General features: G+C 51.5%; 4 protein-coding genes across 4 annotated transcripts; 2 read left to right on the top strand and 2 right to left on the bottom strand.

Annotated features, from left to right (window-relative positions):
• Positions 1 to 6025: 6025 nt before the first annotated feature.
• Positions 6026 to 7896, top strand: COCSUDRAFT_15931 (hypothetical protein; the record flags this gene model as incomplete). The annotated part of the gene is made up of 6 exons (XM_005647540.1): positions 6026 to 6206; positions 6316 to 6457; positions 6710 to 6893; positions 7066 to 7170; positions 7328 to 7462; positions 7762 to 7896. The coding sequence occupies 6 exons, from the start codon at positions 6026 to 6028 to the stop codon at positions 7894 to 7896; spliced, it is 882 nt and encodes a 293-aa protein (XP_005647597.1).
• A 403-nt stretch (positions 7897 to 8299) lies between these two features.
• Positions 8300 to 9529, bottom strand: COCSUDRAFT_29074 (Profilin/allergen). Its single transcript, XM_005647539.1, has 2 exons — positions 9368 to 9529; positions 8300 to 8955 (listed from the first exon to the last, which is right to left on the bottom strand). The coding sequence occupies exons 1-2, from the start codon at positions 9506 to 9508 to the stop codon at positions 8701 to 8703; spliced, it is 396 nt and encodes a 131-aa protein (XP_005647596.1). The 5' UTR covers positions 9509 to 9529; the 3' UTR covers positions 8300 to 8700.
• A 138-nt stretch (positions 9530 to 9667) lies between these two features.
• On the top strand, positions 9668 to 12557 carry COCSUDRAFT_53491 (hypothetical protein). The gene is made up of 7 exons (XM_005647538.1): positions 9668 to 9863; positions 9972 to 10086; positions 10206 to 10327; positions 10489 to 10656; positions 10902 to 10988; positions 11256 to 11428; positions 11864 to 12557. Exons 2-7 carry the CDS (start codon positions 9985 to 9987, stop codon positions 12043 to 12045), a joined length of 834 nt encoding a protein of 277 aa, XP_005647595.1. The 5' UTR covers positions 9668 to 9863; positions 9972 to 9984; the 3' UTR covers positions 12046 to 12557.
• Positions 12558 to 13262: 705 nt separating this feature from the next.
• Positions 13263 to 17329, bottom strand: COCSUDRAFT_63432 (hypothetical protein; the record flags this gene model as incomplete). Its single annotated transcript, XM_005647537.1, has 9 exons — positions 13263 to 13472; positions 13919 to 14014; positions 14210 to 14362; positions 14832 to 14957; positions 15371 to 15565; positions 15906 to 16166; positions 16588 to 16705; positions 16864 to 16986; positions 17307 to 17329. The coding sequence occupies 9 exons, from the start codon at positions 17327 to 17329 to the stop codon at positions 13263 to 13265; spliced, it is 1305 nt and encodes a 434-aa protein (XP_005647594.1).
• Positions 17330 to 22220: the final 4891 nt, after the last annotated feature.

Below are 22220 nucleotides of genomic sequence, written 5' to 3'. Positions count from 1 at the left end.
TCCCTGCATTTCCACAAGGCCAGGCTGGCACCTTGAAAATAAATGGCTTAGAATTTGACAGTCACTCAGGGAATTGCCATGCGGCCACATGGGGATTTGGGTGTCCTCCGAAGAAGCGCCCCTCATGGACAATGGTCATGGCTTGCGCATGAATGGTATTTGACTTGGAAAAGATAAACACAGAAATGGACTTGTTGATGAGGGTGGGGATACTCACCAGGAGCACGTCGAACTTGTAGCGCTTCTTCTTGGACTTGTCGGCGTTGGCAAAGTAGAACTCGTGCTTGCGGATGATCTCGCGGTCCGCCTTGCTGCCCGTGTACTGCACCACATTCTGAGCACAAACACACAAACACTGACTCAGCCCATAAATGTCATTCTGATACACTCGTCATCCCTTTGCCTCTGCTCCTCTGAATTGGCAATGGGATTGATCTGGATGTTCAGTACAGTGTACAAACAGGGGCATAATGCCCGGGCCCGCTTGTGGCCAAATAGATGAAGCCTGAAAAGCTGCTCTTCTTTGGGATTGAAAGATGCTGTCATGAGTGGGCAAGACGTGGATCTTTCAAACGCCACAGCATCCCTGTCTTGCACATTCAAGAATTTCATGACTCAAAACCCCATAATTCAAAGTCACCACCTCATCCCTCAAGCACCCTTACAGCCGTTGAATTGATGACCTCATCCCTCAAACACCCCTACAGCAGTTGAAATTCATCGATCTCATGGAGTGCCTGCGATATTTTTGGGTTGAGTTCCTGGGCCTCACCATGCCGGTCCAGGTCTCGATCTCGCGCTGCCAGTGGCCGAGCGTGGTCAAGGGCGCTATCACAATGTGGGGCCCCGGGATGCCCAGGAACTGGCGCTGGAACGCCAGCGTCGCTATCGACTGCGCAGTCTTGCCCAGGCCCTGCACCACATCCACATCGACTGTCATTATTCCACCCATGTTGCTCAATTTTAAATATTTCGCGCCTTTCCTGCTGGAGGCAGGTGCGTCTGCGGACAAGCTGCCGTCATGTTGCTGTTTACCACAAAATGTGCCCGTCTAAGACCTCAGCCAAGGAGTAAATGTGAGTCATGGTAGTCAAGGCTGCCACCCTGACAAATGACATGGGAGGCAAGGTCTGCCAAGCATTTGCATGCAAGGCCTGCAGCCACGGGAGGTTGATTGACCGCCATCGGCTTGATTGACAAGCTGCTTGGATTCTGTCCCAGGGGCACACCAGAAAAAACAGCGTCAACCAGGTTCATGTCAGGTACGATGCAGGAGTGTCTGGCATGCTCAAGGGATAGGTCCCATTATGTAAGCATTAAACAATGTGCCCTGGGCATGCATATGCTCAAGAGCAATACGATGTTGGCCAGGCTTAATATGCACTTGATCCACACCCCAAAAGCACCCCAATCTACTGCATCCTCACTGCATGAGGCATACAGTGCACGCTCAATGGCCATATGCATGAAGACTAAGCAGGGCGTGAAAGTCATGCAGGCTGGTGGGCGCACCATTTCGTCGCCGAGGATGCAGTTCTTCTGGACGCGGAAGTTGGCCATCATCCACTTGAGGCTCTCGCGCTGGTAGTCACGCAGCTGCCGCCCGTTCAAAAAGCTCGGCACAACGTCCGTACGCGCCGCCGACGCTCCCTTGCGCATCGCCGCCGGCTGCTCCCGCTTCTTGAACGCCGCGATCTTCTCCTGTGCATTGCATAGATGACATTTGAGCCAAATTTTGGAATATTCTGGAATGTCAGCGCACTTATCCCTCCCCCAGTGCACATTGCTGATCCCAGCTGAGCCATTGTGATCCCCACTATCCACTTAGAACATGCGTGAAGGCATGCATGCATACGGCTGTAAGATTGGCAATGCGCTTGAAACTCTGGCGGGGCAGTCCTATGGCATTTCAAACTCAAGCGGCCAAGACCTCCTGCAGCAACACCACCGGTAGCACCTTAAAACAATGTCCCAGGTTTTCCCACGCCTTTCATCAGTGCTGTCCTGATGTCTGCGGCGCACCTTGTCCTCAGCGTGTGACAGGTGCTTGGCAGCTTCCCAGGTGACGTCCGAGTATGGCAGCTGGCACCACTTAACCAGGTACTCAGTAGATGCACCCTTGCCGTGCTGGGCGATGACCCGATCCACCACCAGCCAGTCGGGGTTGATGCCGTTAACTAATCCCCCGGCAGCACCTTCCTCGTCATCTTCCCCGGAGCCGCCGCCGTCGACTGCGCGGCGCTGCATGAAGTTGCGCAGCAGCTGCGCCTTGACTTCCCACAGCTCCTCGCCGGCCACCCACTCCGCCTTGCGGTAGCTCACCTCTGCACAATCACATGAGGCATGCCTTCAAGGCGATATTTCACCATACAAATGTGCGAGCAATTCCGGCAGATGAGCCACAAGTGGCTGTGCGATGTTTTCACATGCCAACTCACAAATGCCAGAAAGGGCAAACAGGGCAAACACCCTCTGCTATGTCTTTCATCCCCTTGTCTGCCACAAGTCATCAGGGCTGATGCAGGCAAGCGCAACTTTCTAAGAATGACTCCAGGCACAATGCACCAGTTCTAGTAGGTAGGTTAGTCTATCCATGCGGAACTTTAACATAACACTGTCAACAAGAGTATTGAAAGCCGCACCCTTGAATTTGACAAAGATCTTCTCCTTGCCGCCCTTGTCTTCGCGCACGTCCAGGATCTTCTCCACGCGCTCCAAGTCTGACTCGTCCACGTCAGACTCTGATGACTCCTGCGACGCGTCTTCCTCCTCGTCTGATGCCTCCTCCTCGTTGCTGCTTGCAGGCGTCGTCCTCCTGTGATCATGCACACGCTGTCATGCGAAGAGCTCTCCATGTCAGGCGGCCTTCAAATTCGCATGACACACAAAGGAGGCTGTTCAGATTGATGGAAGGGTGAAGGAATGCATGTGAGACGATCAAAATGATTCCTGAGACATGGGTGCTTCAATCCCTGATAGCAGCCTTTTTAAGTCATGGACATGCATGCATGGGGATGCTTCAAATGCAAAAATTGCAAAGCTGTTCTACTGGAGGTGATGTGGGATAGTTGGTACCTGCTGCCAGAGCGGCTGCGCGAAAGAGACGCCTTCTTCTTGGCGCCGGCAGCCTTGCCCTTCTTGGCAGGCGCCTTCTTTGCGCCCTGCTTCTGCGCACCCTGCGTGAAAGCGCTGTCACTCAGAAGATCTTTAATATATTGCTACTGCCACGTCACTGCCTGCACAGTGGATCAGAGCTGAACGAGTGTAAGTGCACTGAAGTGCATATGCCGAGCGAGGCAGGCTTCTGTTCGAAATGCTAATGCGCGGCCCCAGCGCACTGCTACTCTTGCATAAGGAGGGACACTAGTCATGATTGTGGATGTGCAGACCTTCTGAGCAGGTGCAGAGGGGCCTGCCCTGTTGGAGCGTCGCACAACTGCCCCATTGGCCTTCTTCGAGGGTGGCGGTCTGCAGAAGCCATGCACATGCAATTGTCAGAAGTGCACATTTGAGAAACTCTCGCTGTGCGCGGATGCAAATCCTACTGACAGCACCCTCTCCTGTGAAGAACCCAGACAGGCTGCAAGCTTCTCTACTTGTTAAGGACCTCCAGAGCTGCAATTACCATCTGAGACTAACAAGACAACACCAGATACTATGGCACGGGAAGGAATGGATGCTGCAAAAGAGAGGTGCGTGTACCTGCGGGGCGCCTTGTCCACAAAGTCATTATCGCCGTCGGAGACAAGGACCTGCTCATCAGCTTCTGCGTCACTCTCTGAGCTGGCGTCGCTCCCCTCAAAGTCACTGCCATCCTCGTCAGAAGCCGGCTCCTCCCCTTTGCTGTCTGCCTCTGCCATATTCACTTTGGCGAGGTCGCGGGCGGATCGGCGCTGCTGACTGGGCGCCTGCATGCATACCAACACTCATCAAAGAACCACTAGAAGCAGAGAAGCATTCAGAGCATTCATGGTGCATCTTGTGTATCTTGTACGTTGTGCGCATTTCATTTACTCTGCAAGGCGGCCCACTCTGGCGCTTGCCCTTGCGCTTCGATGTCTGTATCCTCTTTCTCTGAACATCCGCGCTCGCATTGCGCAATTCTTGACCTCAGGTGGTTTTGGAAAGCATGCATGCGATATAGTCACCTTGGTAACGGCTGCTCGGGAATTCCTGGCGCGAGTGGTCTCTGAGGCAGCTTTCCTTTCGCGCGTGACCTCGCTGAGCTTGCTGAGCAATGCTTCCTTTGCCTTCTTCTCCCCTCGTTTGGCGCCTCTATCACCCTCAGATGCGTCGCCTGCAATAGCACACACTTGCTCTGACATTGGCCAGGAGGCGCAGCACACAATTAAACTCAAAATTTCCCCCATGTCAGACATACCCGGTTCACACCATTACATTCACAGAATGCAGAAATGCCTTGACTTGCATGCACCTCTTCATCTAACTATCTTCAATAAGATGTCATGCTGTTGGGCAAGGAGCATTCAGTGGTCACCTGCACTGTCAGTGGGTGTGGCCTGGGGTGCAGCCGCCTGCTTTGGGGCGACAGGGCCTGAGCGCTTCAGCAGCAGCCGCCGCTTGCCGGGCGCGGCAGGCTTCTCAGCGGCAGCAGCTTTGTCATCTGCACCTGATCCGTCCTCCAACATGGCCACATCTTCTGCAGGGATGTCCGCTGACGCGATGTCTGCGATGTCTTCCTGGGACAGGGGTCTGTCCTCGTGCCCTAGAACCTCCTCACCGCCTGTGACACAACAGGCAGTTGGAAGCTAATCTCAAGCAAGACCTGAATGCTATCAAATCAAGCCAAGCTTTTACATTTTAAGAAGCAATGGAAGTAGGATGGATCGCTGTGAAGGATACATGGCCGCGAGTTCTGAGGCAGACAACAAGGTTGCAGGCGTACCAATGGAGACCTCTTCATCGTCTTCATCGTTGCTGTCATTGTCGTCGCTGCTGCCATCTTTGTATGTTGCAGGTCGTGCAGAGCGGCCAGGTAACTCCCTCACTGGCTTCTGCTTCCTCATCTTCTTTGCTGGTCTCTCTGAATCGGAGTTCTGCTCACTGTCAGACTCCGATTTTGATGTTCGCCGTGTTTGCTTACGAGCATGGGGTCTACTGGATTCGAAATCAGAATCAGATCTGCTGCCCGCATCATCCTCTCCTCCGCTAAAGTCACTTGCCTCCCTGAATCACCCGCAGTAGACGCCGTGAGCGCTGTGTACCGTGGCTTTGGCATAGATCTCTACTGAAAGGATTCCAGACACGAACAAAAAGGCCATCGAAAAGGAAAAGGCCACGCGAGCCGCTGCTTGACTTGAGTGTTAACAACAAACTCCCATCAAAACCTCATCTGATATGACAAGAGCTCTAGATGGAGCAAATCTGCCATTGTCAATGCGCCTAAGAATCCTACATGTCCAAGTCAACCGTACAATGGCGCGATGCTACCCATGCAAATGCTGTTTCGTACCTATCATTGTCTTCAGATTCCAAATCCTTTTCCATGGCTTTAGAGGCGCCGCGCTGTTTCTCGAGCATGTCCTCATTGTAATTGACGTTTCGCCGCTCCCTTAGAGTTCTCCGAGACGCCATCAGGGTGTATTGACAAGCTACCAGTCTTACTGCAGACAATGAGTTGTAATCATGCCCACCGTGAATTCTGCTTTTGGACCGTTTGGACGAGTTCAGCAAGATTTTACGACGATGGCAGCCTCTACAAGCCTGCCGCCCGCTGCGGTCCTACGCCGAGCCAAAAAATAACTCCCAAACGTTCACAAGCAAATTTTGAACAGGTCCAAAGCGCACATATCAAATCCCCTTTCCTTTTGCAAGCGCCCTAGCGGTTTCGCAGAAACGCCAACCGCCGGTTGAACAGGGTCCTCCCGGCGAGCACGCTGTTGACATCACGCTGCCCAGAGAGGCCCGAAGGTAGCGCTGACAAGCTTTCTAGGATTTGTAGTGATCTCAAGACCACTTCTCAAGACCACAGGCAGATGACAAGAGTGGCTCGTTGAGAAGGGGCATGGACGAAAGCACGATCAGATTGATTAATCTAATCGATGTACTGAGCGAGAAATACATCGATGTACCCGAGATTTCTGAAGAATGCATGAATACCTGGAGCACTGAGCAAATCACGTATTACTATGAGTCTGGTGGTACCAATAAGCCATCCTCCTTGAATGGGATGGCGTCTCAAGGGCGTACTGAGAAGGGTAAGGAACCGGACCAGTTGCGCAGATTTAACATAAAAGTCTCTAGTTGCATAATCAGTTCTACTTGAATCTGGATTGTGAGCAGGGTCGGAGGTAGATGATCAGCCAGGCGGTTCAGTGGAGCAGACAGAAGACCCAGCAGCTCATAGAAACACACCCGCATCCGCGCGTGCCAACCAATTTGCAGCCACGGTTGCTGGGTACAGAGCACAGACCATAGCTGATGGTCTGCCTTCCAGGTGCGCCCCTGGCTTCCCAAGCGGACTACTATTGGTGCCTTCATTCTCATCGCCATTTGCCGATGAATGTTTGCCCCAAGTTGCTGGAATTGCACCTAGGCCATTTTGGGACCTGCATGCTGTGACAACAAGCCCCAATTGCCAGGGCTCTTTGGAGTGTCCCTGATGTCAATATACATGTGCTAGCACGGTGGAATCGATGACTTACACATTGGCAGGGCCGCCTTAATATCTACCTTCAGCTGACTGCAGGCCGCATGGCCTGTTCCCACCGCGGGATCCTCTTCTGAGGGAGCTAGCTGAAGATCCAACGGCGCACCCTTTCGAGAAGCACCTTGCCGGAGAGCATTCGCCCTATGAGCTGCTCAGAAACGGCAGCTGGACATCCGGTGATGAAGCCGCTCAGGCCGGCTTTGACATGCGCCTATTTTATAAGGTACAGGAAGAGCAGATCACCTATTGTAGATTTCGAAGGTCTGAGACTACCTCATGGGTGACATCCTTTACTTTCACCTGATGATCTGGGCACAAGCCAGATTAGCTGACACAGGAATTGCAACTTCTGAAAAAAAAAGTATCGTGATTTTGTGATGTGATTCGTATTGTAGGACAAGCAGAGAGATGACCGGTACGGCACCATTTTGGGGGCAGCTCGGCTGGGGGACAGAGCATCGATAGGCAATGGCTACTGGATGTCTGCTCACGGGGGAGCTGTGCGTTGCTGACTGCACACTGCGGGCGTACTTAATGACGCCCTAGTGTCTTGCGTGGGAGCAAGTAAACGACTTCATATCCGTAGCTTACGTTTGTTTCACAATTGCATGCTAATCAGCAGGTGTGCATCTGAAGGGTGAGTCTTCATGCGTGCAGGTGGAGTCTCTGCTGGATGAAGCCACAGCAGAGCTGGGAAAGATGGAGTTCTCCCCCATGCTGTCCACGATAGAGGCTGGCTTCAAGATCAAGAAGAGCGTGCCCCTGCACACCACTCTGCGCATTGAATGCGAGGTCTGCCCATCCCTAAATAATTTATTCATACCATTCTCCAGGTATCTTGACTTCACTTGCTGGGCTTAGCTTTCTCACATGCGAGCGAACGTATTTATTTAACCATTCCGAAGCATGTGGCAGTGTTTGCTAGCGGCAGATGTGCCTTGCCTCTGGCAGGACCAGCCTTTAAAGACAGTCATAAGAATTTGGATGCATACTGCTCTTCTGCACATGCACACTGCACGATGCCGTGCAGCGCTGCAGGAAGTTGGGTTCAAACTGAATGAGCTGGTGAGCTGCAGCATGTGCCTGTGCAGATAAGGGAGATAAAGGGGATGCGGTGTTGGGTGGATGGCTATGTGAAGGACTTGAGTGGGGTGCTGCTGGCCAGCTGTCTGGCCCAGCTAGTCGACCTGCAGCAGCTGTGGGCCGCACAGGGGCAGTCGCCATGAGCTCATTCTAGCACACGTGCGCTCTTTCCGCAATTTAGGGTAGATGATCAACAAAGCAGATTGATGCTAGAGTTGCAGCCCTGCGAGATTGCAATCCCGCAGGGCCTTGATGCAGAAAATGAAGTTTCAAGAGATTTTGTCAAGAGAATTGTTGAAACTGATAGGAGGCCCACTGTGAGAGCAATGTATGCAAGTACTCTGCGCTGGTGTGTCTCCTGCCAGAATACAACAAAATCTGATAAAAGGGACGAGTAATATTGATATCATGATAGATGGCGTTATGAAATAATGCTACGACCTGATCAGGTTGTAGAAGGCCGCAATTTCAGTTCCCGCAAATTCGGTATGGCTAGGAGCCACTGGCAACGCAAGTAGATTGATGTGTGTCCTCAAATCAGAAGTTGTGTTGATTGTATTTACAAGACTCGAGAAATCGCTATTCTTATCTTTGAAGCCCAAATCTGAAGAGCTGGATGCAATCCAAAACATTTTCCTAGTTGTGTCCTCTTTATCATTCCAGACAATTGCTTAATTGCCCTGCAGATTCCGGCCCATGCTGCCACCAGTCTCTGCAGAAACATTGTACTGCTTCTTGAGCCTCACTGTTATTAGAAAGCCAGTAGCTGCCGCACTCAGTACCAGCCAGCAGTCTCTTTTATGCACTGCTAGCCAGTGCATTGCACATAAATATACAAATCTACCGCTACCCTCTCAGCATTGCCCATGATGATCTAGCTCTGTGCACGCTCAGTGCATCACCCGCAGCCTCATGCGGGTGTGCTGCATGAATCCTTTTTCTGTCCCTCAGATCCCTGTATTTGTCAAGTAGTCAGCCAGATTCTCCACGACGATGTTCCCATCTGCAGGCTGCACGCCCTCGCCATAGATGCCGATCACCAGAGCGCTGACTGTCTTTTTGACGGTCACCCCGTCCTGGCCCTTCTTGCCACGGATGACTGCAGGGTCTGGGGAGATGGACAGATACTTCACGCCCCCCAGGTACAGGCCCCCTGTTGCCAACACCGAGGGGTCCGTGAAGCCCTTCACGATTTTGGCGACCTGCAAAAAGCAGAGGCCCCATGTCAACAGGAGACTGTTCACAATGAGATGGTGCTCAAGAAAGACAATGGGAGGCACAGCGTTGATCCCCTGAAGTTGATCAGGCATCAAATAAACTGATAATAAGATTGAGGGATGAAGATGACAGGCCGGTCTTTGTCCATGAGAGTGGCAGAAGTGATTCAGACAAGCTCTAGGAGACAACATGCGAGGCTTGCTCTTCCATGATACAAGCTCGGAAGTTACGCAATAATCAAGTAACACTTTCAGATGTGGAGACAGGTTTGGCAAAGAAGACCACTCACGTCCTTTCACTATCATCAGACTCATCAACCTCCACGAGGTAGTTGTGAACCACTGCTTGATCTCTCATCCACATCAGGTAATAAATGTAAGTATGTTTTAGACTTACCTCGTCATCTCCAAGAGCTGGGAAGTCTGCACTCTGCGCCCAGACACCTCCATCAAGGCCAACGATCGCTGCACTCTTCAGTGTTCCTCCGTTTGGCAGCTCGCACATCAAGTGATCGTCGACATACTCCTGCCAGCTCATCTTCAACACCTTCTGCTGAGCGATCCAAATGCAGTCTGAAACACAAGAATGATCAGCTGGGAAAGTTGTGAGCTCCAAAGGGACACCGACCCCAAGCTCTAGAGAACCCTGAAGGGCTGTCAATTTGTCAATATCTGCCCTTCAAGCAGAGCTGTCTGTGAATTACACTAAATTGTATTCTGTTGTTCTGCTGTAACATTGGAATTTTCTGGGTCCATCCTGCCGCATCACACAGAACTTGTCCAGTTGCAAACCGAGGTCTTCATCACCACGGTGGACGACTCATCGGGAATCCGCAGCTTTCATTGACAGCGCCATCACTTCTGAGATACTCTTATATTGTAGTTGAATAAAGGTACGACCTGAGTCACGTCAGCTGTTGATCGTTCCTGCCCGATCTTGGATCACTTTGTTTGAGAGGGAACTACTCCTCGAGCCAGAAGTAAAGAAATTACCATTGCAGGCACGATATTAGTATGAGTGCTGTCGCAAGAGCTTTCGGAAGGGCACACAAGAAGCATCTGGAGCATCATGCAGGGGACACTGGGGATGCCCAAGAACAGCCTGCCCCCCAGCAGGTGAGTTCCAACAATCACCTTGTATGCTAAGACAGGAGTTCAATGCATGCTGAAAATTCTCCAAGAGTCCCTAACGTATGGCTTCACACTTGAAGCTGACCTTCACTGACGCTGCACAGGTTTTGTCAGCAGAAACTAGAGGCAGTGAGCTCAGCAAGCTTCTGTCCAGCACTCCCACATGCATCCTGCGCCCGCATGCCTTCTTTGTGTCGTGGCAGGGCGTTGTCACACTCGCATACAGGTCCGATCCAGTTCACCATGTCTGCACATTTCTCTCCATACAATCTGGAATAAGGATGTAGCTCACAAGGCAGGTGCACACCTGTGTGCGCTCCAACCGTGAATTGCATGATGTTGGGGCAAACACAGCAGCAGTGTAAGGTCTCATCTTGTGTCGCGTAGGGGCTTTCCACCAGCATTGGTGCGCCTGAAGCAGGAACTCGACAAAAGGCATGGCAGCCTGCCAAAGGAGAATCCTGGGTCCAAGTGGCCCAAGACCTCTCTGGGCGCTGTTAGGGACACGTGCAGGCTGAATCCCCAGCAGCTGGACGCCCTGCTCAGGATCTGCAGGTCTGCTGCAAGCACTCCACTGTGCAACTTTCGGATGCATTTCTAATGTGCACGTGGCATGGGATGCATTTTATTTTTACACAGAGATTCCTTGACACTTTGTTCTTTTTGGCATCATCCAAGTGGTGCCAAGACACAGACCTGACTAAATCTGCATCTTGCCCATGTTGCCTCGCGTGAACCAGGCATGCAGTTCTGCAATTTGAGTCTGTTCCGTCATTGCAGATGCTTTTGCAATGTGCCAGGGAGGAGACAGAGTTGCTAAGGGCGGATGAGCTGGCATCCCAGGGCTTCCTGATCGACAGAGCTGCAGTGGCCGTCTTTGAGTGCAGGCGTGATGTCAATCCTGGATGTTTAAACGCTCGATGTTTTCCAACTCTCAAGAAATCGTAACAGGGCTCCTGTTGCATCAACAAAAACAAAGCACTGGGCTTGAATTAGCCCTGGAAATGACCGCAGGGCATCCATAACACAATGGGTGGTCAATGAATGGCAAAATGCAGCTCTCATGCAACCAGCTGACCGGATGAGAGTCCTCCAGGCATTGAGATCATCCTGGGTAGAGTCTGGTTTCACTCAGAATGTGAATTTAATTGCAGGAGTCTGGAGCGGCTGGTGAGTTGGCAGGAGATGGGCTTCTCTGGCGAGGTCGATGAGTCACTGCCAGAGGGCGAGGAGACGGAGAGAGTGGATCGCATAATGGCAGAGGCCGAGGCGCCCGATTACTGGTTTGCTGCCAGCCGTGACGGCAACAGGGAAGGCCACTACAGAGGTGCGCCTGCACAGCTCGCCTCTCGGTGTGATCGGTTTTTCAGATTGGCTAATACAGATGGAATTTGCCAGTCCAAGCACTGTGGGCATTCCCACAAACTCTTTGCCCAGGCTTTGGGACACCTTCAGGGTGACATATTCGGGGTCCCATTACTTGTCAAGTCAAACAGCGGCAGGAGTGTTGTCGATGCGCCAAAGTCCCTGAGTGGCCAAGTCTCACCTGCAGCACAGATTGTGGATGTTCTTAGAGCCTGCGATTCTTAAATTGAGCGCTTCCTTCACCACGACCCACTTGCTTCCTGGAAAGAAGCCTGACTGATCCTCTATATGACAAAGAGCAAAATTTTGCGAGCACCATTGGAAAGCATATGTCGTAAAAAGGTGACCTGCTGGATGTCTCATGAGCTAATGTGTGGGCGTGATGTGCATTGGACAGATGACCACTTGGGAGTGACGCTTGCTTTTGGCCTGCCGCTGGAGGCAGGCCACGTGGAGGCAGCCACGCAGGTAGGGGCGCTGATAGAGAGGTTCAGACAGCGAGTCAATGCAGAGCTGCCTGGCATGTATGCCTGGTTTGCCGACAGCTCGCTGCATGTCACACTGCGTGCTGTCATCTGAGCACACCAGATGTGGCACAACTGTATAGTAATTGTACTGCACTGTGTTCTGTTCTGACCACTGGTTGACCACTGTTCTGGCAGACTGCTTGGAGGTCAGGTTGCAGACGTGCAGAGCAAGTATTCTGATGAGGGCAATTGCAAGACAGAGCTGAACAGCAAACTAATAATAGATCTTGAGTAGAATAGACCTATTGTAAGCTCTGTATGCTGAGTTGAAACTGGGTGTTCTATCATAGGATTGAATTAGGATTTGGATTTTGGGAGTGGCAAGGCTGCGTACATCATTTTCCCCTCTATCAGCATGTATACTTGAAGGGGCGCTAGCATATATGCATCCAGGTAGACTAAAAACTTGGATCGTGAGAACGAAAGTTTTACTTCCTTGCATGCCCAGGTTAAAGGAATAGGAATGCAGATGCCTGCATAAAGCAGAGCAAGTAGGAAGGGAGTAATAACAGGAATAATTGAACATTTTGAACAGGCATGCAATTGTAATTCCAACATCATTTCAAAGCCTGGACTTTCACATTGACGACCATAGCTGCGCTCCAGCTGGATTTGGGATCCTTTTAAAAGATTTCGAGCATCAGCTCATTGCATTTTCTTGCAACAGCCCCAATGATCTCTTGGTGCCCGGGCACAGCCCGCCAGAAAGTATATTTTGGGTTTTTTCTCTATGATGAAGCTTCTGAATTTCTATCATGGCCCATGATGTGGAATCCTTCGCGCTCTGCTCTGATCTCATCTGCCCTGCAAGCTGCCCATGGATTGAGAGCATGCACCTCAGACAACAGGACTGGCTCTGTCCGCCCAGAGATTCCAGTGGATCAGTGAATTAATTCCACGTGTTGCCTAAAATCAAACGCCTTTATGCTTGAGGACCAATTTGGCCCAGTAGAACGCAGAAATTATTTTCACTTGCAAGGAAGCACATCCAGAAGCTGCTGTCAAATGCAGGAACCTGCCGAGAACACACATATGCACACTGACACAATCAAATTGAACTGAGTTCATCTTGCTCTATCTTAAAATCAGTTTCCCATTTCTGAACTGCTGCATTGAACTCCCTCACAGCTACAAGCTTTCCTTAAAAGTCGATTTTGTGTCTCAATCACCCTCATCCCATCCTCTAAACGCCGTGCAGACCAGCACTCCCTCGCAGAATGGTGTTGAGGGGACTAAAAATAGCCAGAAAGGGGCCGGAGCAGCGCCAGATCAGGCGGAGGCGCCAGCAGGCTCCGCAGCGGCAATTGCTCGCAAAGTCTTGGTTAGCAAGTAGACCCAGAGCTGGGGCGCGGAGGGAACGCAGAAATGGGTGCACTCGAGGCCAGCGCCGTTGTCTCGGTGATAGTCCCACAGCGGCAGCGTCTCATTCCAGGCCGCCACCACTGGCACTCCCGCCTTCGCCATGACATCGTTCGCGATCTGTGCGCCATAGTCGAGGAAGTATAAGAATACCCCACAGAAGAAAGGCAATGCATCCCCTTGGAAATCCCGTAATCTGCGCCAGTGCATGACCGCCTTCCTGAGCGCCACTTGTGGACGCAAAATTTTGACACGAATAAGATGCTTGTGCAGTGGAATGCTAGACGGGCCCAGCACTTCATGTCTCGCAACCTGCCGGCAAATCAGCAGCCTCCTGCTGCAGGGATTCCTCTTGAGACCTTGGGGGAATCTGAGTCCTCCAGCAACCTTGTGCTTCTAGGGAATGGCGGCAGCACAATGTGCAAAGGTGCTGGCAGCAGGCAATCGACCAATCTAGCAATCTTTCCTTCCAGCTGCGACCCCTTCACGAGCGTCCTAGCACAAGATGCCGGGCGTGTAATGGTGCTCAAGGAGGCATCAAAGACAAAGCAAGTATAAGCGCGCACCTTGTTGCGCCAGCCGCCCTCGGCGACTGTGGCAAATTCGGGGGAGAGCAGTTCCACGGAATGGTCCTCACGAAGCCGCCACTTGTCGGCGCCGACCTGCGCGCAGAGTATAGTCTCACAATGCTTTTCTCTGTAACAGAAGTACGACCCTTGATCGACCCTAAACCCTTAATCCACCATTGCATTCCCCGTGTGAAATATCACTCTAAGATGTCTCCTAACACTAAATCATAATCCCTGAGATTATTTTCCTTGAGCCCTAAGCATTGTAGAAATATTTCTGTAGCCCACCTGTGGCGGCATGCCCTTCCCAATCGGCGCGCATTCAAACGGCGGCTTCGGCTTGTCCTCGGGATACTCCCCGAAGGTCGTCTTGAAGTGCTGCGGCGCCGTGTCCTTCCAGATCAGGTGCGGGAACTCCCCGGCAGAGCGCAGCGCCTGCACCTGCGCGCACATGTGCATGGGGGTCAGTAATGATGACACGCTGCGGCGAGAGGCGTTCCTCGATTATAAGGCGAGGGCACTCGTGCGGGTGTTAGTACTAGAGACCAATTGCAGAGAGAGGTATGCCTTGTTTCAAGTTCTGAGGGCTGGGTCCTGTGAACAACGCAAGGCAGTTTCGGCGACGCTCATGTAGGCGGTCACTGCGTGAGGCGCAGGCATTGCTTGGCACTACCTTCGCCACACGTCGCAGCCTTCTACATGAGACCCCAATTTTTCCCTGAGCTGTGCATTCCTTAGCAAGTGTTTGGGGCCCTTCCCATTGAGGTAGATGGTGGAACTCCACTTGGAACACAGATGGTGAAAGAAATTGCGCTGCATGCTTGTCTGACTCCCTCATAGGAAGACAAGCCAGTCATGAAAGCGCCATGGCCCCTGCAAATCAGCCACCTCAGAAGGTAGTAAAAAACACCGAGGGAAAGCTTGCCTGGCCGATGAACACCTCCAGCTCTTCCCTGTAGGAATCTGAGAAGTGCAGCCCAAAGTTGAGCACCAGATAATCCCTCCGCTTGCCCACCTTGCCAACCTTTTCCAACACCTGCGCTCGCACATGCATGCTCTTATTCAAATTCAGAGCGTGGCCCACTAAAGAGACTGTGCACGCCTCTTGACGTGCTCCTGAACTCCAACAGCGCCACTTGCTTGCTTACAAGCCTGTTCAGATGCAATGAGTTATACAATTTTATTTGGCTATTAAGTGTTGTCTCAGGAAACGATCTGCTCCTGAATGGGACTCAGCAGGAGAATCGGAAACAGAAAATGACGCCACTCAGCACCTGCATGCTCAAGTGCCAGGTCGTTATTTTCCTCATGTATTCCAGGATGTCTAAGATCCTGGCTGGTCTCAAAGTGTTCTAGCCCATATTAATCCCTGGAGTGAACCTGCCCCAGAATATCAGCACGGTTGTTGGCTACAGCATAGAGCAGTGTGGAGAACATCTGCGTGCGCACCTCGCCCATCATGCAACTGACGGTGTCGCAGCGCAGGAAGCAGATCTTGGTGTCTTCAGGCAGCAGCACGCAGCCGGGGCCGGTGTGCCACACAAAGCCCGGCTTTCGCAGGGGCGCCACTCCATCATCCCCCAGCTCCCTCCACCCCAGATCCGTGAACTCGTACATGAAGCAGTGCGCCGCCATCATGAAGTCCTGCGCCGCAGGCAGTCATACAAATGATCAGCGCTCGTGAACTGTGCTGCGTGCGGGCTGTATGCGATGACTTTCATCGTCAGTAGATACTTCAGACGAGGCCGCATGGATTGAAGCATCTTCACATTCCAAAAGGGGTCTGATAGAGACACCCTCTTTCTCCAAAGTATGGTGACAGTGAGTTGGCGACATGCAAAAGAAACAGTCCTGCCAAATAGTCTGTTCTGCACCCTTCACAAGTACTTCCACTGGAGGCTTTGCCTCATTGCGTGAGGCGCTTTGTTGTGCGCATCTGAGCACTGATACTCAATACCGGTAGCCAGACGGCAATAGAGAGCACCTGCGTCTGGGAATCTCCGCTGAAGAAGAGGGTGCGCCCGCGCAGCAGCGGCCACATGTCGCAGGGGGTGAACGTCAGGATATCCGTGAACCCTCGCTCCAGGTAGTAATGGATCAGCTGTTCCCTCCGCCCTCCCCAGCACTGCCCATGGCCGTCCATGCCAAACTGGCAGAACTTGGACACATACTCCTCAGACTGGCACTGCCGGCACCCATCCGGCCGGCCCCCATACAAGTATGGATACCGCCCTCCTTTAATCTCCTGCGCGGGGCATTGATATTTTGACTTTTGTACGCTTTTCCTGCCAGCGTCTGCAGGCAAGCTGCACTGGAAGGCTGCCACATATCCTACCCCTTGATGGACTTGCCAGATCCAAGCAAGACCCAACCGTCTGCATGTTGCTCAGTATTTGTACGGCCAGGGCCAAGCGGGGCATGCACGGGCAAAAAGATGCCTTGTGGGGCCCTGACAGAGATAGAAGAGCTGCATCTTTGAGCAGGGTCCAGCAAGGGCTTGCCTGTGGCTAGGCATGGTATATATTTGCATGAAGGGTGGTGATTGTGGCAATTATGACAGCCTTCGTGTTGCCAGGCAGGCAGCAGACTGAACCACATGCGGAGGTGGGGACATCAGGATGACGACTTAAAAGGAGTGTGCTCTGAATTAGCTAAGAGGGGCTGACCTCGACTGTTAGCCGGGGGTATCTCCTTGGGCAGGTGTCCGCCTCCCCACGCCCGAACAATCCCTTTCTTCCACCCTTCACGCCCCCCGCTGCCCTGCTGCCAGACCCCTGGACAAACCTGCACACCCCAAACCGCAATGCTTGCTCCCATACTTGAGCCAACTTCAGCGGGCGTCTGGAGTCTCCAGCTCCGGTGAGCAGCTCTCTAACAGAACCAAGGAGGCGTTAAACATCAGCAGGTCAGTAGGGTATAAGTGCCAAGCAAGGACCTCTCACCAGAGGATTGCTGCCAGCGTAATGAAGGCAACGGTGTAGTTCTTCCAGTTTCGACACCAATTCTGCAGCACTCGCTGCGTTCTGCTGGACGCCCGCACGCCCCCTCTGCCTCCGTTCTCCACCCTGCCACACAGGCCACACTTCATGATCCTTGAAAACCCGATGCAAGAAAGCAAGAAAGAAGGAGACGTTCACAAAACAGCACAGCAACTTCCTGTGCATCCATGGGACCGAAGACATCATTCGTGCAAATATTTGCTACTCAAGATTTATTTATTAAGACTGTGGCGCTGCATCAAGCAGGAGAGCTTTGCCAGGTGGAAAAGCGTTAAACCATTTTACAGAAGACCTGTACACGCTTGATAATATATTTAGATTCACAGTGCAGGTGAATACTAGTTTCAGGAAGTTCAGGCATTTGCAGAGCCACAAATTGTCCATACTTGCCTGGTGATGATGAACTCATGGCTGCCACCCCACTGTTGGGATCCCCTACTGCGGGTCGCCATCTTATCACTGATTGGATCCGTTTTATACGCTGCCGATATTATACATACCGCTCCTGCCACGCGCTTACAAATCTGACTAAAAACGCCCCATGCTTCTCACATCGTCAGCGTTTCATTTTCAGAAGATCAGACATTATAAAGAATTGTACCGCACGATAGTGTCTTCAATGCCTATGTCAGTCTTGAGTTCATTGAAGAGAACGAATTTCTGATTGCCCTGCTGTCAGGCGTGCCTGCAACTGCAAAGCATCGAACAGGGGATCGTCTGATATTGAGGCAGGCACACTACAGCTGTAGAAGCGTCAACACTGTTATGCGATGCGAATCTTTTACCAGGTAGAGACTCAGCCAGTTGACTTGAGATTGTGTCTGTAATGCGTAAGGTAAGCAGAGTGTCAGCCGGTGCGTCTTGGGGTGCAAGGGTTCACCCCCAAAACCCCATATACACCCCTTGGACAAAAGAAAGTCAGACTGTTACAAGCAGGCACCCTTGGGCTGTGAAATGCAATCAGAATTGGCAAAGGCAGGCTGCAGATGTAGCTGCTGACTGCTCAATCAGTCAGCCTGCAGGGTCCCGATTTAGCGCAAGCTTGCACAAGCTTGCACAAGCGCTTGTACACATGGCTAGCCCACATGGGTGCACCTATTAAGTTGCAAAACGGCCCCACATCATTCCTATACTACTATCGATTCCGTCACCACAGACTCTTACACTTGATAGCAGCCTGGCCATTCCTGAGCGGCAGGATCAGTCTAGATCTACAGGGCCTGGAGTACAGTAGTACTTGTCGCACGGTGGTTTGAACCCTTTCTGTCAGGCTGCTTACATCAGCATGCGGCATGATTGAGTGCCGGTGGGTCCCTGCCAGCAGACAGTCCCAGCTCGCCTACACCAAATTGCCTGCAGAGGACAACGGCCCAACATGGTTGCACTTGAAGCTGTCATAAAAGTGCCATCCCCCACACTACAGCACTTGTGGCACTGTCAAGAGATTGCAGGTCACAGCTTTTTATAGGAGCACCTTGAGAGTCAGGGTTGAGACAGGATATTTGTGAGGATCTCCAGGAAGCATCTGTGAGGGTGATACTGATCTCACGGGTGCCAGCACACTGAGTTTGTGACGATTTGTGATCTTCCTTGGGGAGTACTCACCAGTGGTGCTTGTGGGTGGCGCTGCAATCTCGGCCTTGCGTTCGCGCATGCGCTTGCGGCAGCAGTGACAGATGCCGCAGAGCACCGAACATAAAAGTATAGATCCAATTATTGACTCAATCACAATGAACCCTGCACTCCAGCCACACAGAGAATCAGAATAATTAGGGGAATCAGTGGCAAGACCAAATCTTTGCTCCTGCATGCACTGTGCAGCTTCGTTGATTAAACGGTGGGTGCGTGCTTCATGTTTGATGTAAATCCTGTTGGCAGGGATCATGCTTACATATCTTCGCTGCTTTTTTGTCAACGTCTTTGTGGCAAGCGTAGTAAATGCATCCAGACCAGTCGTCCGTATACCAACCGCAGTGTACCTCCGTTAAGAGCTTCCGTGAGCTGCCAAAATTCCTCAGGCGTGAACTCGTCAGGTCCATTCTGTCACTCACGTCCCCAGCCTTAGCTGGAGCCTCCTGGTCAAACGGGGATGCATCGGCATATGCAGCCAACACTACGATCAGGGTCAGCGCAATCCAGAACCCAGAAATTCGGCTGGCAACCTGCGCTCATTGCCACCGTGATCACAGGTGTTCCAAACTTGCGATGACGCACAGCCTGCCCGACAAAGCGGTGTCACAGGATGAGTACCTTTGTCATTAAGGATATTGAACGAATGAGCGACGTAGCAGCTCTGTAACACGCAACAAGTAAACTTGCAGGTCCCTTAAGCTCTTTGATATTTAACACCACAAGACGAACGATGCCTCCGCCGTCTGTCGTTGCTTTGGCTCAAGCCTTGCGATTCTGTATTGCGATATACGTCAATATCCTGGGTCTGCAGGTCTAACGAAATCAAGTGAAACCATTAGTTATGTTTGACTGAGCTGTATTCGCTGAAGCAAAGTAATGGGTGCTGGTACAAAGATTCCTTCAGGAAGCTTCCAAGATTCCTTGGTAGCTGCCACCACGGCACTTTGGGGAAAGAGTCCTTGATGCTTCATATTTGTCAGTAACATGAAGGAGAATAGAAAAGACGGCCATCAATAAGACGACGCTTCCGGCTCGTCCAACTCAGAGCGTTGTGACAGAGGGCACCTCTCAGAGTCTCTCTGATATTTTGATAGCAGAAAGCAAAGGATCTTTTGTTGACTCAGCCTGCACTCGAACATCAAATGGCCGCGCATCCTTGTCCCTTTCGAGCACAGATAAAGGCGTTGGGTGTTGCTTCCACCACAAGAGAAGTAGAAGTAGCCGGTTCAAATCCGGCAGCGGCCATTTGTTCCATACTCTCATCGTTTTTGCCCCTCTACGTCACGTGCAGCAATTCCACAAAAGTTGCCTTGAAAACATTGGCTGGCAGACCCTCCTTCTTTACCCCCCTGACCTTTCAAAGTTTTGGTTTTCAGCAATGAGCTTATTGCCCAGGTCATTGATTAGGTTTGTGCAATACAAAGACAGTGGCGGGCATGCTCTTCACCGCACCACTGTAATACCCCAAATCCCAAACGCTGGTCTGAGTAAAAGGTGATTATCATTGATGACCCCATGGCCTTTGGATGCCTCAGCTGGTGACACCCTAGTGCTCCTACTGCATGCCATGTAGAACAGACTGGTGCATTTGATCAACAGGTTGAAGGGCCCTTACGGAACTTTCAAATTTGGGCCAGGTTACAGGCTAGCGGCCATGCCATGTTTCTTATCTGGAATCGTATGATGACTCTAGCATCCACGTTTATAACATTAACCAGCATGCCGGTTCTTTGGCGGGGCGATCAAATTACAGCGAAAGTTTTCGTTGTCACACGCCTTACCTGCCACGAGGCATTGTGCGACCTGCAGACAAGCTGCATTTTAGGCTGCCACAATCCTACCCCTTTTGGACTCGCCAGATCCAAGCAAAACCCCAACAACCATGGGTACTGTGCTCAGTATTTATACCGCCCTCCGCCAGCCGGGGCCACCAAATTAGTTGAATGGTACTTGGAGCATTTCTGGGCCTTCCAAGAGTCTTGTAAGGCCCAGCATCTTGCATGATCAACTGGGATCCTTGCCGGCTGATGGTGTTTGTTCGACTATACTGGATCGCCTGCAGGTCACAACAGCGCAGTGTGATGCATAAGTTGGTACACGTACGATGCTGTCAACACCACTATGGCGATTTTGAAAGATCCCTCCAATATTATTCTCATTCATCTTGCGGCTCCTGAATTTAAGTAATAGCAGGTGGTGCTTCTAGCAGCTAGTAGCAACACGTACTGTCCTACAGCTTTTTCAACCACTGCTTCAGCTGGCAGCTTAAGGCATGTCAATCAAGTGGTTTTCAAAAAGCCTTTGTGACGATGATGACAATCTCACAGAAGCAAGCACGTCCAAACTCCCGCAAGGACCTGTGGTGTTATGTAGAAAGAACTTACCTGCAGGTGGCGGGACCATTTCTGCAATGTCCTCGCGGTTGGTTCTGCGGCAGCGTTGGAGCGCGCAGGAGACCAAAAAACCAAGGATAGCCAGGCCGATTAATGTGGATGCACTCACAATCATCACTGCATCTCAGCCACACAGACCATCAATGGGTTGCACCACTTGATGATCCGTGGCAAGACGCTGCTGCACTGCCATTCCCATCATGGATGCCTCCGCTTGTTCTTCATCATGGCCACATGGATCGTCTGATCATTGATGTCAGGAAATCTGTACCCAAGAAGAAAGGCTCACATGTGTTTGCCTCTTTATCTGAGAGTTTCTGTCGGCAGCCGTAGTATATGTTTCCATACTCGTCCTGCATGTTGCCGCAGACCGTCTCTATTAAGAGCTCCTGTGAGCTGCCAAGCCCGCTAAGGTGTGACGGTGTCAAGGCCGTTCCGCCCCTCATGTTGCCAGCCTCAGCTTCTGCTTTGCTGCCGAATGGATTGTTAGTATGGGCAGATACAGCCAGCAGTGACATCAGGGCCATCTGCGCGATCAAGCATCTGACCATGGTGGGAACCTGCGCATTGAGCAGACATGTGTCTAGAACTGTTTGGCACTCATGAGGTTTGGGCGTGACAGTACGTTCTTCAACAAATCTTGGCTGACAGCCAATATGGCTTGAAGGATGCCTTCCAACAAATTTTCTGAAGCCACAAATTGGCTGAAGTATCATTTTCAAGATCTTTTTGGCTCAAAGTGGTGGTGTTGGGGGCAAAGAGCTGAAAGTGGGCAATATGTGTTTCGCAAAGATGTGAATTGTGTTTCCAAAGCCGGTTTGTGGCTTCCAAAGCAGACATCCAAACACCTTTTGAAGGCCCCAAATCTGCCCCCATTATTCTTTTAAAGCCACATCTGCTCAGCCACTAGAATACACACTGAGGGAAAAGAATCCTCAACGCACCTTTGCCATTAATGTAATGATCGACGAGCGATGAAGCAGCTCGGGAAACCTGGAAGTCACTTGGACTCGTATGGCAAGCTCAAAACGAACGAAGTTTCTATGTGTCCGTGCTTTGTGTCAAGCCTCCAACTGCTTACATCAATACACTCCACTGTCTGGTTCTGCAGACCTTAAGATCGGCGGAAATCAGGTGTGAATAAGTATATTCGCATGAGATTTCCACCGCCTCAATCGTAGAAGCAGGGCATCGTTTGCCGAGATGCTTTTTTGAAACTTTCGAGATACCTGCAAGTGCCAAAACTCCACTTTGGAGGAAGTCGAGGTTATATGG

Source organism: Coccomyxa subellipsoidea (assembly GCF_000258705.1).
Source record: "Coccomyxa subellipsoidea C-169, whole genome shotgun sequence".
In the NCBI taxonomy this organism is placed as follows: domain Eukaryota; kingdom Viridiplantae; phylum Chlorophyta; class Trebouxiophyceae; family Coccomyxaceae; genus Coccomyxa; species Coccomyxa subellipsoidea.
This window is presented reverse-complemented; position numbering and strand designations above follow the sequence as displayed.